At 35.6% G+C, this 16967-nt stretch overlaps 1 protein-coding gene across 1 annotated transcript; it reads left to right on the plus strand.

Annotated features, from left to right (window-relative positions):
• Positions 1-296: 296 nt before the first annotated feature.
• Positions 297-11441, plus strand: LOC111376839 (U3 small nucleolar RNA-associated protein 4-like). The gene is made up of 11 exons (XM_022999834.1): positions 297-567; positions 674-817; positions 1369-1684; positions 1779-1842; positions 2020-2133; positions 2269-2431; positions 5268-5403; positions 5553-6151; positions 7751-7932; positions 9063-9323; positions 10912-11441. Exons 1-11 carry the CDS (start codon positions 406-408, stop codon positions 11216-11218), a joined length of 2448 nt encoding a protein of 815 aa, XP_022855602.1. The 5' UTR covers positions 297-405; the 3' UTR covers positions 11219-11441.
• Positions 11442-16967: the final 5526 nt, after the last annotated feature.

The raw sequence follows: 16967 nt of genomic DNA on the forward strand, positions 1-16967 counted from the left end.
ATATTGCAAGTACAATTTCTATTTTACTAATCTTTTAACCTTTATTTGGTCCCCAATTTCTAAATCTTATTTTTCTCAATTCTATTTTTAATCACATATTTTGTGAATTTATAACTTTTAATAATTTTCAACTATATATTTTATTAATTTTATTAAAATTTATTAAAAATCTAATTTTTATGTGCTTAAAATTTGTTGACCATGACTCCCAAAAGTCAACGAAATTTGATGACTCAACCCGTCCGGTTCCATATTACTACCGGTTTAAAATGCAGCCGCTTAAACCCATAAAAACCTAAATGCCCTTTTCTACATCGCCCCTCTTGTTCCCTCTCGAATACTTGGGCCTTTCTTCATCACTAGGAACCCATCAATCAGAAGAAATCAATTTAATTCTCAATTGAGATGGTAAAGGTTTATCGAAGCAGCTCAGTGGAGTGGAACCCGTCGTCTGTTGTAGCCCTAGCCACCAGCGCCGACGGCTCTCAAGTCGCCGCCGCTCGCGGAGACGGATCACTTGAGATTTGGCTCGTCTCCCCCGGTTCCGTTGGATGGCACTGTCAGCTCGTAAGACGAAGCCCGAAATCTTTTTAACAATTTCTAATCAGAATTTTTTTTTTTGGGTTTTTTGAAAAGATTCTGAGAATTATTGTTTTGGGGGTTTTATGTTCAGACGATACACGGGGACCCTAATTCGAGGATGTCGTCGCTGGTGTGGTGTCCATCGGGGCCGAGAGGTCCTTCTTTCCGCCGGTTGATATCCTCCAGCATTGATGGATCGGTTTCTGAGTGGGACCTTTACAATTTGAAACAAAAGGTGCATTTACACATAAATGCTATGCTTGAATTTCAGTACCATGTGATTTTTGTACGTTAGAGCATAAGATTACATTTTAATATCATGAAAAGGAATATTAAGTAAGTGGAATAAAGCATTGGCTTTGCATCAAAGTTTTCGTGGTTTGATGTAAGCCATGACCTCAAAATGGTACTTAAAAAGTTAAAACTGAACTGCTGGATAAATTTTGGGAAGAAACATGTAGTATTAATTGCTGGTTTGTAGACTATTTGTGAATCCCAGCTGCATGCCTCTACATTTTTATGTTATCATGAAAGTGATGGTACTCCTTTGTGAAAAAAAGGCCAAAGATTATGGACAAAGTTAAATGCTGTATAATTCTGGAAATCATCTGCTGGAAAGATATTAATGTGTTATAAATGCAAGATTGAGAGCAACTGTTCACATTATTGCCTAATTTATGTTAGTTAGTACTGTCATCTGCTGAAAGGACTTCTAATATTTATTTTGTTTTATTTGAGTACATTATTTTTATTAAAATTTTTCTTCTTTGATATGTTCTTCTGCAGACAGTTCTAGATTCTATTGGTGTCTCAATATGGCAGATGGCTGTAGAACCATGTAATAATTCACAGTTCAATATAAAGAAGGAAACAAAGGTTTATGAAAATGGCCATGTTAGTCCTAGAATTAATGGTGGTGAGGATGACGAGAATAGCGACAGTGAACATGACGGCGACGGCAATGATTCGGTTGAGATTCATGGGGACCATGACACCAAGTACACTCGTCTTGCAATTGCTTGTGATGATGGCTGTATACGAATATACAACATATCTGACTCGGAAAAACTTACTTATAATACAACGTTTCCAAGGGTTAGTGGTGAGATAGCTTCCCCTGTTTATCAAGATAATTTTTCTTCCTCTGTTGCTTAAGTTGAATAGAATTGGTTTGATCATATCTCATTAATTCACAGGACGTGCACTAAGTGTAACCTGGAGTCCTGACTCATGCAGGATATATTCCGGAAGCAGTGATGGGTATGTTGTACTTAGATGAACAATATGCGTGTGGATTTAACTTGTGTATATGATGCCTAAATCATGTTGGTGTGATAATAAATCATAGTCTTCTATGAATGAAAGTTTATGTATGTTTGGATGTAATTATTTGAAGTTTTTGAGATCTTTTTTTATTTTTTATTTTTGGTTTGCCAGGTTCATAAGATGCTGGGATGCTAAACTGGCTCATGAAATTTATAGAATAACCGTTGGGCTTGGAGGTCTGGGCAGTGGTCCTGAGCTCTGCATATTGTCATTACTTGCACTTAGGTGAAAGTTCTGTTCATTTCTCCCACTTGATTTTATCTGTATATGAATGTTCGTATTGTGATACCTTACTATTGAAGTCATCTGAAACTTTTCTTCTTTTCGATGTCGTTTTATATTGCATTTTCTTGGATTCAGATGTGGGACAATTGTCAGTGCTGATAGTTCTGGCAGTGTGCAGTTTTGGGATAGTCAGTTTGGAACTCTGCTTCAGGCACATTCTTGTCACAAGGGTGATGTGAATGCCCTTGCAGCATCACCTAACCACAATAGAGTGTTCTCTGCTGGGTCAGACGGTCAGGTACACATCATCCATTTTGCAGTAACTATGTGCATAAAGTTTTTAATATATTAGCTGTTAAAGTGTGTACGAACAGTTTCTAAGGATGGTATGACATGCTTTTTCTTGGTATGACTGCAATATGGAATCATTCATTTTTAAAATGTAGCTTTGGATACTTGATTTTAGTCAAACTCCGTGGAACTTCATTCTATGCAGAAATCAAATGTTTCTCTTATATTTGCTGGTAATTTCTTGGTGATAAAGAATGCTTCAGGTTGTCTTCCCTTTGGAGCTTGTTAAAATTGCAAAATGTTCTAAATGCTTAGAGCATGTTTGTGAAACATTATAAGTCTTTTTATTTTTTATAATTTAGTGGTCACAGTTAAACATTAATTTTAACAACATATTTCTTAAGACCTACAACTAGTACCCACTTATCCATCACTCATTTCTATCACGCTGTAATTTCTGCAACATATAATTTTATCCAAACAAGCACTTGGTTTGATACTTCAATGGAGTTTGTTTTGCTGAGGTTTATTGTGTCTTTTGTTACTACAATAAATTTGGACCTGAATATGCTTTCACTGCAAGAATATGAAATATCCCAATTATCTTTTATAGGAGGTGAACTCCAATGAGGCAAGAGACTGTAAAAAATTCACCTGACAACACAATTTTAGTCTTTGAAAAAAGAGGCTTATGCTATTTGTTTACTAGTTTATCTGCTGTAAAACTCACACAATTTAGTGTATCTAGTAAAAGTGTGATCTGAAATGAAACATGTGGCTTCGTTATTTCATGGTATCACAAATAGCAAAATTGAGTTGAGCACCATGAAGGATGTGGCGACCTGAGTTCTTAACTGTTTGAGTGTCGTTAAGCTAAAATTAATTTAAAGCATATTCAACATAATCATATAAATTATTTATTATTTAAGCACTTACCAGAATTCAAATAATGTAATTAATTTAAGAAATTAACTTGAAACAAGAAATATCTTAAAACATTTAAAATCAAATGAAATAATAGTGTGACAATTTAATAATTTTATTATTGAAACTTTTGCCACCATAAGCCATCTCCGTACCGACTGTCTCGAATCGTCAATTATTTGAAAGTAGAGACATAATGGGGTGAGAATAATTCTCAATTAGCGCGCTTGGATGATGAATTCATATATATATTTGCGGAAAATTCATAACTTGCATATGGAGAAGAAAATTAAACCATACTTATATGGTGCTAAATTTTTGTGTGTAGCATTACTGAACTCTAGTCCATTTTTAATAAAACATACGTAGCATAAGACTAAACATAACATAGCCGTAGAAATGATACATATATAAACATTAGCCACCATAAACATAAAGTACAACTTACTTTTTTGCTGGACAATGATAAAATGTGTTATTGTTGAAAGAGATCTGTGAGTTGCGTGTGGGGTTGATTATTCCCGTGTGATTGTATAAGTGTACGACTTTATTTAATATCATAATGACAAGAGAAAGAGAAGAAGTGGAGAGAAAGTTATAGAGGTGGAGAGGGAGAGTGTGTAAATAGTTGTTGAAGGGTAGTTTGGTGTTGGGTTTGTCTCCTATTTATAGTGAAAATTCTTGAACATGTGTAGAAAAGTGAAAGGAAATAGCTAGATATTAGGCATGGTCAATGCTTAAATGGTGTATTGTCATAAAAATGGTAAAAGTAATAGCTTTAATCATGTAACCAAATCAATTCATTTATCTCAAAACTTGAGGTAAATAATGCATGTGGTCAAATCAATTTCCTTTATTTACGTGGTCAAATCGATTACATTGGTTTGAAATGTGGTGTAAATAATGCATGTGGTCAATAAATCATCATTAATCAGGACCAATTGGCATATTTACATATGTTTTATGCATAATTTCATTTAATTTCCAAAATAACTTTCTATTTAGTCTTTCAAACTATTGGTTAATAAGGTCATTAGACTAGACTAATAATCAACAAGATCATTAAAATTTAATATAATGCACTTAAGTCCTAAATTTTAATTTAATTAGCACTAAAAATCTGGGACATTACAAAGGATGTCAACCGACTTGTAAAGCCTCCAATGTCCATGTGTGAGGAGTACAATAGTTGAAATAATATATGTGATTGCTAGAATGTTGCTGATGAGACACTTGGGCTTGTATGAGTGTCAAACTAGGACCTGCTATGTTAGTGATTCTATATAGTGCTTGTTTGGTAGAGTTTAAATTATAATTTAAGTGTGGGTACCACGAATATGTGGAATAATAGTGGCCAGTAGTTGTGAGTTCTGCAAAATGTGCGTGAATAAAAAGTATATTTGACTAAAAGTGATTATAATTTAAACTATCCCCAGACAAGCACATACTCTATTCAGTGTGGTAGTTGAAATATTTTATGTTGGCTTTCACGCTCTTATATAGATATGGAATATGGAGGGTGCTTAAATTGTCTAAAGACATTGAGCAATAATATTGTTGCTTCAAGAAATGGCTACAGATCTCACCAAGTGAAAGGAAATTTAAAATGCCCAAAACTTGTTAACAGCTAATATTTGTTTTGGCTACATTCAAGTGTGTCGGTGTAGATTGGCTAATGATTTTTAGTCCACTGATTTTAATTTAGTAGTAAGTAATCTGTCCACTTGTCTGATTGCCCTTGATCTAATTTTGACCATCATTTTTTACATATATTGAAAATAATTTGGTTACTACACCTCTTTCTGTCCTTTTAAAATGCTTCTCCCCGTATGGCTTTGTTACATTGCCCTATTAACTTGTTTCCTCGCGACTAATATCAATTTGTACAAGTAATGATAGCTGAGATGCTGATGCTGTAGGTCATACTCTATAAGATTTCTAGTGATGGCAATTTTGTTTCTGATCCGATTAAGAAATGGATATATGTTGGCTATGTGAGAGCTCATACGCATGACGTGAGGGCCTTGACTGTCGCGGTACCTATCAGTAACGAAGGTTGGTTTTTTCTTTAAATAATCTTGAAATTGTTTGGCATTATGGAATGATTTTGCTCTATGCTGTTCTTTCCTTCTTCTTTTCTCTATCTGCATTCCCGTTGTAAACTTTTTGGGCCTGGCAATTCTGATAATTGCTTTCCTGAGCAGATGTCTTGCCTGATGAAAATGTAAAGCGGAGACGTGGCAGGATGAAGCCCCTTGACTTTAGTTACCATAAGTGGGCCCATTTAGGCGTACCCATGCTTATTTCTGCTGGTGACGATACAAAACTTTTTGCGTATTCTGCCAAGGAGTTCACCAAATTTTCTCCGCATGATATTTGTCCTGCACCACAGAGAATGCCCATGCAATTTGCGATGAAAACATCTTTCAATCAGACTCCATTGCTTCTTATCCAGGCTTCTTACTGGTTAGATATTTATTGCGTTCGCGTAAAGAAAGATGCTGTCTCTGACATCTGTCCTACTTCATCTCCTGGGCTTGCAACTACTGATTTGGTGGCAAGAATCAAATGCAAAGCTTCTCAGAAGATAATTTGCAGTACAATTTCTTCATCAGGAACTTCATTTGCTTATTCTGACCATGTGAAATCCAATCTATTTGAATTGAAAGGGAGTAAATCAGGCAAGAATGTCTGGACTGTAAAGAAAAGGAAGCTCCAGTCAGAATTACCATATGCCCATTGCATGGCTTTTAGTTCTGATTCTTCACGTTTATTGATAGCAGGGCATGATCGGAGGATATACGTAGGTCCTCTATTTAGTAATTTCTCTTGCTGTGTTGTACTTTTTATTTGCTCCTCGTGTGCAACTGTACATTTTTCTTCATTACTTGTCATTTTTTGCCCTTTTCCTGTCCGCATGCATACATGCTTAATAGCTTCAGGCTTGTCTTACAATTGATGAGAAATGGCTCAGGGAAATTATGTTTGTGGTTCAACTCAACATGAACTGTGTCATGCATCATCATTGCAAACCATAAACCTCATGCATGACTATGAGCCTCTTGTTGGTCCATTTACTGTTATATATAACAAGAGCCCCAATTCAGATACTATTTGGTATGGACTTTCATAAACTCAAATTAACACGTTTTGAATGGCATGTATTAAAAATACTTAAAAGTTAGTGACTTGTTTAAGTCTTGCTTAATTACTGTTTAGAATGGCTGTGTAAAAGGAATTTCGGAAACAGGAATGCTTTCAACAAAGTAAATCTATTATTGGAATATAAATTCATGTTGATGTCGGGGTGTTATTTTGGGGCATATATTTTGCTAAATTGGATTACTAATGGAAGAGTGATTTCTATGGACGGGAGTCACTGGTACAACTTAATACTCAGTCATGCTTGAAATACTAAGATTCCAAGTTGGCAGAGCGTCCTCTATGGGATGTGGTTTATTTAAGGGACAGGTGTCTGGAAAATTACATAATTTGGAAATGCATAGGTGCACAAAAGTATATAGAACTAGTGAATTGCTACCCCCATGACAAGTAATGTAATTTTGAATGTGCTAGAAACTGAGCAGTTGGTGTTTGCCCCTTATCACTTTAAGGTGATCTCTTATTTGGTGGAGGCCTTTTTGTTGTCTTGGCATGAGTGCCTGAAGTGAAAATTGAATGACAGCAATATGAGATTCTCATGGTAATGTGGTCTCATGGAGTGTATGGAGCTGAAATAGTTTGGAAAGGTGAAATACTTTGTTATAGGATTTGAATGACTAAGTTGTCTTATTGATGATTTATTTTTATTTTTATTTTTCTAACTTCTTTATATATCTTGACTCGAAGATCTTTATTGACTTTTTCTTCCATACACGTATGGCCCTACTTTGGTGCCTTGCTATATTACTAACCTTTACTTCCAAATATTACTGAAGGAAGCATTTTGACCATTCAATTAAGTGAAAGTTTGAAGTATCTGATCTCTGAAGCTTCACATGTTAATGTGTCGTGTTTCACATTTCATGGACTGGTGTCTAGTGTGATCCATTATAATCACCTTACTGGCAATTTTGGTTTACTGTGAACACAATCGTATTGATTTATTGTTTTTGTAAAATTGCTGTGCTTCATGTTTTCATTTTTATAACATGTATAATATTTTCTGTATATTCTATTTTATCATTTGTTATTTTGAGCAAAAGAATAAATCTCACTGTCTTGATGAATTCTACTTTTATGGTGCACTAATCCTTTTCAACCAAAAATACATAAATGAATGAACAAATAAATCAAATTTCATAATGAAGTTTGCATGATATGGATTTTAGACTACCTAAATTATGGCAGTCAATGTGTTTCAGCAATTCAATCCCTTCAACCATTTTTTTGTCGCTTTCAGGTAGTGTACGTGGAAAGTGGTGAACTAGTTCATGCATTCACTCCTTGTCGTAGAGACCAAGATGAGGAATTGCCACCTAGTGAACCTCCCATTACAAAAATGTTCACAAGCATTGACGGCCAGTGGCTGGCAGCCATAAACTGCTTTGGAGATGTTTATGTATTTAATCTGGAGACGCTAAGGTTTTTAATGCAGACTCTGGTTAAATTCAGATTTTTACCTTTAAGTAGAAATAATTGTACTTTTTCTCGTAACACTGGATAAACGAGTATAATCGGTATATTTATGGTGGTTTGAAGACACATTCATGAGAAACATGATGGTACTGGCCTTTTAAAATGAAGATATTTCTAATATTTTTTTCATAGTTTAGAATTTGCAAATTGAAGATACCCTGTGCTCTATAGCCAACTCCTACTTAGGTGATTCCAGCCATTAGTTGTCATCTCCTCATTTTTTCCCTAAAATAGACTAACTACTTACTAAAGTGAAACCAAAGAAACCCAAATTATAGAAACTATGAATCTAGTGTACTATTCCTGTTTATACATAACATCTGCCAGGTTTTTTCAAAAGCGCATGAGAGCTTGTGCTTTTTGGTGCACTTTGTGCGTGGTGTTCATTAGTAGACACATAGTGGCAGCTGAGGTGTAGCTGTGCCCTTACAAGCCTCAGCCTTTTGGACTTGTTTTATTCATAGCCCAAATCATTTACTGGCCTAAAATTTGTTAATTTATTATTTGTTATTTTCATGATCCATTTTATGTTTCTGGTTTCAAATCAGACTCTTAAATTTTTAGAAATGTTAAAGTCTTAAATTTTTAGAAATGTTATAGTATGGATTTTGTATTTTTGTTTTGTTTGTTTTGTTTTGATTTTCTTTTTCAGATAGTTTGTAGTTTATTACAAGGATAATTTTATAATATTGTTTTGAATTTTTGTATTGGTTTATGTTGATACCTATGCCTTGCGTCATGCATGCAAGTCTTTTTTGATAACCGATATTTTTGATGACCGATTTAGAATTTTTGGGCACTGATGTATGCTTTTCTATAGTAAACTAATTTTCATTTATTGATTTATTTTTGAGTTGAAATCGTCATTTATCATCTGGTTATACCAATATTTTTGGTAGCTTTTTGTACAATCTATGATGTCTTGCTCTTTGGTTCTGTGATAAAGATGTACTGATGCTTTTATAGTTGTAAACAAAAATATAAGGTGGCCCTATTTTCATCTTGCAGCTTCTTTGAGCCCCTGATTAAATATCCCTTGGATACGTTGATAAAATATTTTTTGTCTTTTGCTATAGGCAACACTGGTTCATAGCAAGATTGGATGGAGCCTCAGTTACTGCCGGTGGTTTTACTCCCCGGAATAGCAATATTCTTATAATCTCCACTTCTTCAAATCATGTTTATGCATTTGATGTGGAGGCCAAACAGTTGGGGGAGTGGTCGATGCGGCACACATTTTCTCTGCCTCGAAGATATCAAGAATTTCCTGGAGAAGTTATTGGGCTTTCCTTCCCACCATCATCAAGTTCATCGTCCGTTATTGTCTACAGTCCTAGGTAACTTTCTGTCCACAAGTGAATATCCCTTTGTTCACTTCATACTTTATATTCTTGTGCTCTAGTGAGGTGGCTTATCATTTGACTCTTCTATGGATTTGAGTAAATAATATAAAGTTATTTATACTAATTAGAAACTATAAAACAACATTTTAGCCCTTGTTTGTTTCCCATTTCCTAGTAAGAATGCATTTTGAAATAGTTAATTGATGAAGTGTGTGTGGTTAAGAAATAAGAAAAAGTTTTAGTTTGCATGTAATATTATTTTATTGAAGAATGTGTGGTTGAAAAGAAAAGAGAGAAAAATGTATTTTGAGAAAATGGGTATCAAACAAGGGCTTTATATGGAATCTGCTATTGTGATTGTTGCTGATTATCTTTACTGTCAAGCTCCATCTTGATTCTTTATCTGTATGAGATGAAAAGTAAGGTTCAATAACTAATATAGTGCTAGACTTAATTTCTAATGTGAAGTAAAGACTATAAATGCAATACTCATTATTTCATATTCCATAATTTGTTCTCTCTACTATGAAGAGGACTACGTATCATCTAACCAAGACTTTTGTCCTTGAATCAAAAGTGCGTTTAAACCATAATTTGACTTGGGCTTCTAGCCATGTAGCTCGGACACTTCAATTAGAGTAGCGTGTTTGTGTCGGACATGTGTCGATACCGACACTCCTCGGACACTTTACCATAAATATATTTTTTTTAAAAATTAGAAATGTTATATATTTTTAAGTCAAAGTTATTAGTAAATAATAAACAGTTACTCATATTGAAAATATTTCAGCAAGAAAAATTAATAACAAGTATAAAATTAAATTTATACTATATAGATAAAGAATTTAATCAACGTATCGGAGACATGTGTTAAATACTTTTTTGAAAAATCGCGTGTTAACGTATCCGACATTTATCGAGTTGTGTTGATGCATCATAAGCTTCTAGTACTTGCAGCATAAGAAAAACCCAGCATTTTACAATGACGACTAAGCTTAACAATGGAATTGTCATATGATTATAAAATTAGTATCAAATATAACTTATTTAATATTTCTCGAAATGCTAACTATTTGATGAATCTTCATTCAAACTATCACAAGGTTTTATAACTTTTTGGACGGATGAAGAATGAGTATAGAAAAAATGAAAGTGTATTATGGTTATATACTATATCATGTTGCAACTTCTTTTATAGCATCTATGATATTGATATATTTGATGTTTTCATGGAGTAATTAAATTTCGTTATCATGAACACCGTAAACAAATTGTTAAAAAATTTCTATATACGAACTATTGATTTTAGGGCATGGACAAGAAATTTGATTAATGAGAATCATTAATTAGTTTTATGTTTTTAAGCTGACTGTAAATAGATCTATCACGATTGGTGGTTTTTTTCTCTTTTGCAGCTCTTTTATTCCCAATTCTGACCATATTGAAAATTTGCACCACCATGTCCTGAGCTTAGTACATCAAAACAAAGTTTAACTCGTCTATTTGGTTTTTTTCCTTGTGTAATCTATCATGTACACAGTGTTTATAACAAAGCTGACAACTTATGATGCTTATGTTCTAGGGCTATGTGTTTAATTGACTTTGGGATGCCAGTTGATAGAGAGGACGACACTGAATTGGCAAATGGTGAGGACTTGGCATTGAGAATGTTGCAGTGCAATGGTAAACTAAAGCGTAAATTGAAAGATTATGACTTAGAAACTAGACAGAGCGGTAGAAAGAACTTTGAATTCTGTGCTTTTAGAGATCCTGTTTTATTTGTCGGTCATCTTTCTAGAAATTCTCTCTTGGTCATAGACAAACCATGGATGCAAGTAGTTAAGACTTTGGATACTGAACCTGTTCACAGACATATTTTTGGGACATAGGTGCTCTTATTTCAGGTGGTCTTTATTACAGCATAGGCAGGAAGGTTCAGATTTGGCCTTCAAATCCTTTTTCTCCACCGCTTCTGGTTACGTTAAATTTTGTGGGGGCTGGAGGTGGCAGCGTTAGGTTGTCGGTCTGGAGCATGTTGTGCAATGTAATCCTTGATAGTCTGCTAACACGTTAGTTAATTATTATTTCAATATATTTTTTAAATTATGCAGATTTCTTCATGTTAAAACCTTTGTTTTATTAATTTGAAGTTTCTTGACATGTACATTGATAGGAACAATAATTCTGAAAATTTTGTTTATAGTCATGACTTGTTGCTTGTGTACGTTCCAGTTAGGTACTTGTTCTTTATCGTCTAGTTGTCTGCTCTTAGCTTCGTGCTTTTTCAATCAACAGCTACAATTTATCGTTGTAACTGAAATATGTAAATTTTATTGCCTCGTAGTTTTTTAGAAATGGAATAAATGATAGTAGTCTTATTTTTCACCAGTTTATATTTTTTAAATTATGCAGATTTCTTCATGTTAAAACCTTTGTTTTATTAATTTGAAGTTTCTTGACATGTACATTGATAGGGACAATAATTCTGAAAATTTTGTTTATCGTCATGACTTGTTGCTTGTGTACGTTCCAGTTAGGTACTTGCTCTTTATCGTCTAGTTGTCTGCTCCTAGCTTTGTACTTTTTCAATCAACAGCTACAATTTATGGTTGTAACTGAAATATGTAAATTTTATTGCCTCGTAGTTTTTTAGAAATGGAATAAATGATAGTAGTCTGTTATTTTTCACCAGTTAGATGCATGATTGGTACCATTGTCATTGCATACCAGGTTTTATGTCGTTAGATTAAAGTCAGATACCCCAATGAACTTTCTATTATCTTTCAATATGAATTTTTCTTTTAGACTATTCAATTAGTATTTTGATCCGGCGATGAAAAACTAAAGGGAAAATTAGGTGGGCTTTCCATATCCTTCCAATTAGTGTGGTTTAGGCATCCTATTTTTATAAAGTTTTGAGCTTTTAATCGATTTAAATAGGCGAAATTTGTGTTTTTCTGCCTTGCAAAGCGTTAAAGTTGACATTGAAATAGTAAGTGATAACTCTTCAAGTAAAATATGTGAATTGTAGTCTCTGTTAAATCTTTGATAGTTTTGACCTCTAACTTATAAGCCTTGTGAAACTTGTGCCTGGCATTCATTTTTAGTATTTTGCCAATTGTACACCGGGGTGTCATTGAGGGGGCTGGCGTCCAATAATAAAATCGTTGGTCCCTCCTATTTTTAGGGGACTTGTACACCCGGGTGTTTGACACCCCGGTGTCCACGTAGCAAAACCCTCATTTTTATGTTGACAGTTTTTATCACTTGAGGACTCGGATTAACATATTTAACGTCCAAATTTTCAGTTGCCTTTTTAGGAGATAGGAATATCTTTAAAGTTTACGTAAGTTTGTTATGTTTAGATTGAGCATGACTAGTCATGACAAAAATTATGGTACACTAGATGGAGTATAATTGAACATGATAATTGACAAATTTGATCATTTCATCTACATTATTTTATTTTATTTTATTTATTATTATTATTATTATTATTTTTTGGGTATTGTCTAATTTAATGTATCAAACAAACATCGTACCTCCATAATTTTAGAAAACAACAGTTATCGCATGTGACATTTAGGGTTCAATATATTCTCTATTTGCCAATTTTCTTGATGTCATGGGGTCTAAAGTTCAAGGAATTAGGACGGTATATTCAATTGAGACATTTGGAGACTCTTATGGATCTTTTTTTAAGTGACTTTTGTGGATTTCGTGAACTTTTTCTGAATTTGTATGAAATAACGGAAAATTTTTTAAGGACTTTTGTAAAATTCAAAATATCTATGAAAGGGTAGTTGGTACAAAATGTTTATACCTTTCAAGTTTATTGTGGAAAACGTTCTTACCTTTCATTTTTCGACACTTTTGTCCTTATTTTTCGTCTGTCTTTGCGCTGAGCGTCATTTTCATCAATTTTTAACGTAAAATGATCGATATACCATCTTATTTAAATAAAATCAAAAAAGAAAAGAGAAGAAAAATAAAGAATAAATTGTAACTATGGGTCCAAACTTTTTAAAAACATTCAGAATTTGAGAACAAACTGATGTCTACATGAAGGTGTTTAAACGTTCGTTTAATAATTCCTCTTAAAATCACTAACATGTACATTTATTTCACTGCGTAACTATCAATTGAAAAAATATTACATTTATACTTGAACAAAAAAGGGCATACTTCAAGCTAGTTCTTGTGCCCGTTGCCCTTACAGGATTTGGGGAAGACGTGTTGGGGCTGTGCATGGAGGTCACGTGTTAATCTGATGCGTCCATTAAAGAGACTTTGAATTCAACGTCTCAAATTAGGCTTAAAATTGAATGCCCCAGTCAAAAGGAGTTCGATCCTACGACTGGGGCTCGTCTTTTGTTTAGTATAGAAGTTAAAAACTGTCATTTTTATACCATTACTTTTCGAAAATCTCCTAAACTCTCTCCGCGTTCAAACATTTCCAGCATCATCTGTTCTCTGACTAATTTGTTCTTAGGTTTTATTTTCATCTAGGTAATTTTCTGTAGGATTTTTCCTTTATAATCTTCATTTTTACTATCTTCAATGGATTCTAAGTCAAATACTAGAGGTAGAGTTACAGTCGCTAGGTTCAGCGAAGAGGGGTTGCCTGGGGTCCGAGACGGGTAATTAGGCCATGAGTGAGGGGCAAATAGATTATAAGGCGGGGTGGGAGTAGCCAACATTCCTTCTACCATGATCTTCGCCAAACTCATGAACCTTAGGGAATTATATTGTATGCCATACTACATAGAATTCCTTGTCCATGAGGCCCACAAACGTTCCTGCTGTCCCAGAGCGGGATGTGTGATTGTTAGTGAATACCTGTTTAAACCAAAAATGCGTCTGCCATTGTACCCTTTCTTTAGGACAATGTTTCAATGCTTCATGTTGGCTCCGCCCAAGTTCTGCCAAACGAGTGGAGTCAGCTGGTCGGGGTCTACTTCCTTTAGAAGGAGCTTTGCTTTGGCGAGGACATGCCTCTGTATGTCCTCCAAACACTTTTACAGTCTTGGGTATTTGGGAAAGACGAGTCAAAGGGGGTGGTATTACCTGACCCTATCGGAAGCTCTTGCTCCCTTTGTGTTGGGTCTTCTTTCCTCAATTAAGGGGTAGAAGGAATTTTGGTTCTAGGTAAAAGGAAGGTGGCAAATGGTTGAGGGAGACATAGCTCCAGCTTGCACCTTATCGACCCAATACTCTGATGCTCGTGATGCCTTCAATTACTTTTTACTCTTCCTTTTGTTGAACTGAACTTACATTTCATTGTTCTTTTGTAGATTCAGGATCGCGCTTTGAGCTACATGAAGCGAAGTGGGACGTAATTGAGGACATTTACAAGTGTCCTATGAAACTAAGGCATTTTGATCACCTAATTGATCGCAGTAGAAACTTTATTGATTTTGGCTTAATTGCATCCGGGGATAAGTACTGAGCCTCGTCTTCAATCGTTATTTTTCATTTTGATAGTATCTAACCTTGATGTTCTATTGTTGTTAGATAACTTTGGGAAGAAGAAGTAACCTACCCCGATATGGCCTTGATCTTGAAGGCCACATCTATAGTTGGTGCCAAAGCTTTGAAGCCCTCCTCCAGGGGATAAGGCACGTAATGGGCAAGCTGGAGCGCCTTAGAAAGGAGTACATCGAGAAAAGTGTAGAGGAGGCACCTCCTAAGGCTGATAGGAGCAAAGAGGACAAGGGAATTGGGGTAATGGAGGAGCCTCAAAAGAAGAGGACGATGTCCTACAGTAGCTACGGCTCTGGCAAGTTTATTACCATCATTTCTCACTCTGCCAAGCCAGTGGTGCCCCCTACTCCCAAACTCCTTGAGGCCTCTATGAAGGCGACAAAGGAGAGAACCTAGTCTTCAAGGTAGGCCATGATAGGTTGCATCCAAGTGGGGGTTCCATCAATCTACATCACTTTTTTTTTCAGCAATGGAAGGTTTTAAAAGGTGCTCAATCGGCACCACCATTAGTAGCTCAGAGTCTTTGTTACTAGCCAGCTTAGATTAGGCGTTGGCGTGGGTGTTCTCAATGCATGGAATTTGGGCTAGCTCGAACTTTTCGAAGGACGAGAGCAAGTCCATCGACAATTTCAAATATGCCACCACACCATTGTCCCTGGCCATGAAGTTATTGTTAACTTGGCTAACAATCAGTTGGGAGTCGTTGTTTATGAATAACCCCTTCACTTGCATTTATTCAACCAACCTGAGATGGGCGAGCAATGCTTTATACTCAACCACATTATTTATGGCCTTAAACCTAAACCTCACCGTACAATTCAGTTTATGTCATTTTGGGCTTATTAGGACCACTTCAGTTCTCGAGCATGTTTCTCCGGCCAAACCATCCACAAACAGGTTCTAGGTAGGAGGATTGACGGGCTCCATCACCTCTTCCATTTTCAGGACGTTGGCAAATTCAACCACAAAGTCATTCAGGGCATGGCCTTTGATAGCTACTCTTGTCTTGAAGTGAATGTCAAATTCACTAAGCTCAACTACCCATTTCAACCTCTCCGAGGCATCAGGCTTCTGAAGCAATTGCCTAAGGGGAAAGTTAGTAAGCACATGTATTGTGTGGGCTTGGAAATAGGGCCTCAAGTTTCTGGAAGCCGTGATCAAGGCTAAAGCCATCTTTTCCATATTAAGGTAGCGAATCTTGGGCGGTAGAAGTGCTTTATTGATGTAGCAAACAAGTAGCTAGTTGGTGCCCTTTTCTCTAATCAGGACCGCACTAATGGCCTCATTGGAGAAGGCCAAGTAAAGTTGTAGAACTTTTCTATGCTTGGGCTTTAAAAGGAAGGGGACCTACCTTAGGTGCATTTTTAGCCCCTCGAAGGCCTCTTCACACCCCTCTGTCCATTACAACTTCTTACCTCCCTTCAAAACCTCGAAGAAGGAGAGACATTGTCGGTAGCCTTTAAAATGAAATGACTTAAAACCGCCACCCGACTGGTTAAGCTTTACACCTCCTTTGATTTTTGTAGGATCTCATCTCCATCAAGGCTCGAATTTTTTTAGGGTTAGCCTCTATACTCCTTTGGTTGAGCATGTAACCTAGGAACTTGCTGAAAGTAACACCAAACGCATATTTGAGGACTTTCAGCCTCATCCTATATCTTTGTAAGATTTGAAAAGTCTCTTTCATGTGCGCCACATGGTTATTTGCCTTCAAGTTTTTGACAAGCATATCGTCCACATAGACCTCTATTGTTTTCCCAATGACGTTAGCGAACATTTTGTTAACAAGCCTTTGATAGGTGGCTCAGGTGTTCTTTAGCTCGGAGGGCATTCTCTTGTAGTAATAAAGACCCTTATCGGTGATGAAAGAAGTGTTTTCTTCATCGATCTAATACATAGAAATTTGGTTATAGCTCGAGTAGGCATCCATGAAGCTTAGCAATTCATGGCAAACAATGGAGTCCACCACTTTGTCTATTCATGGAAGGGAAAAACTGTCCTTAGGGCAAGCCCTGTTGAGATCAGAAAAATTAATGTACACCCTCCACTTTTTGATGTGCTTCTTTATCAGCATCGTGTTGATAGATGGCCTAACTAATAAAGCCATTTTTGATTAATTTTTGCCCTTCTTCTTTTAGGGCCTCATTTCTTTTT

This window comes from Olea europaea, unplaced genomic scaffold (assembly GCF_002742605.1).
Source record: "Olea europaea var. sylvestris unplaced genomic scaffold, O_europaea_v1 scaffold1565, whole genome shotgun sequence".
In the NCBI taxonomy this organism is placed as follows: Eukaryota; Viridiplantae; Streptophyta; class Magnoliopsida; order Lamiales; family Oleaceae; genus Olea; species Olea europaea.

Coding starts and splice junctions, on each gene's coding strand:
- LOC111376839 (XM_022999834.1), top strand. CDS start 406: ATGGTAAAGGTTTATCGAAGCAGCTCAGTGGAGTGGAACCCGTCGTCT. Junction 818..1,368: donor TTTACAATTTGAAACAAAAG/GTGCATTTACAC, acceptor GTTCTTCTGCAG/ACAGTTCTAGATTCTATTGG. Junction 2,432..5,267: donor CTGCTGGGTCAGACGGTCAG/GTACACATCATC, acceptor CTGATGCTGTAG/GTCATACTCTATAAGATTTC.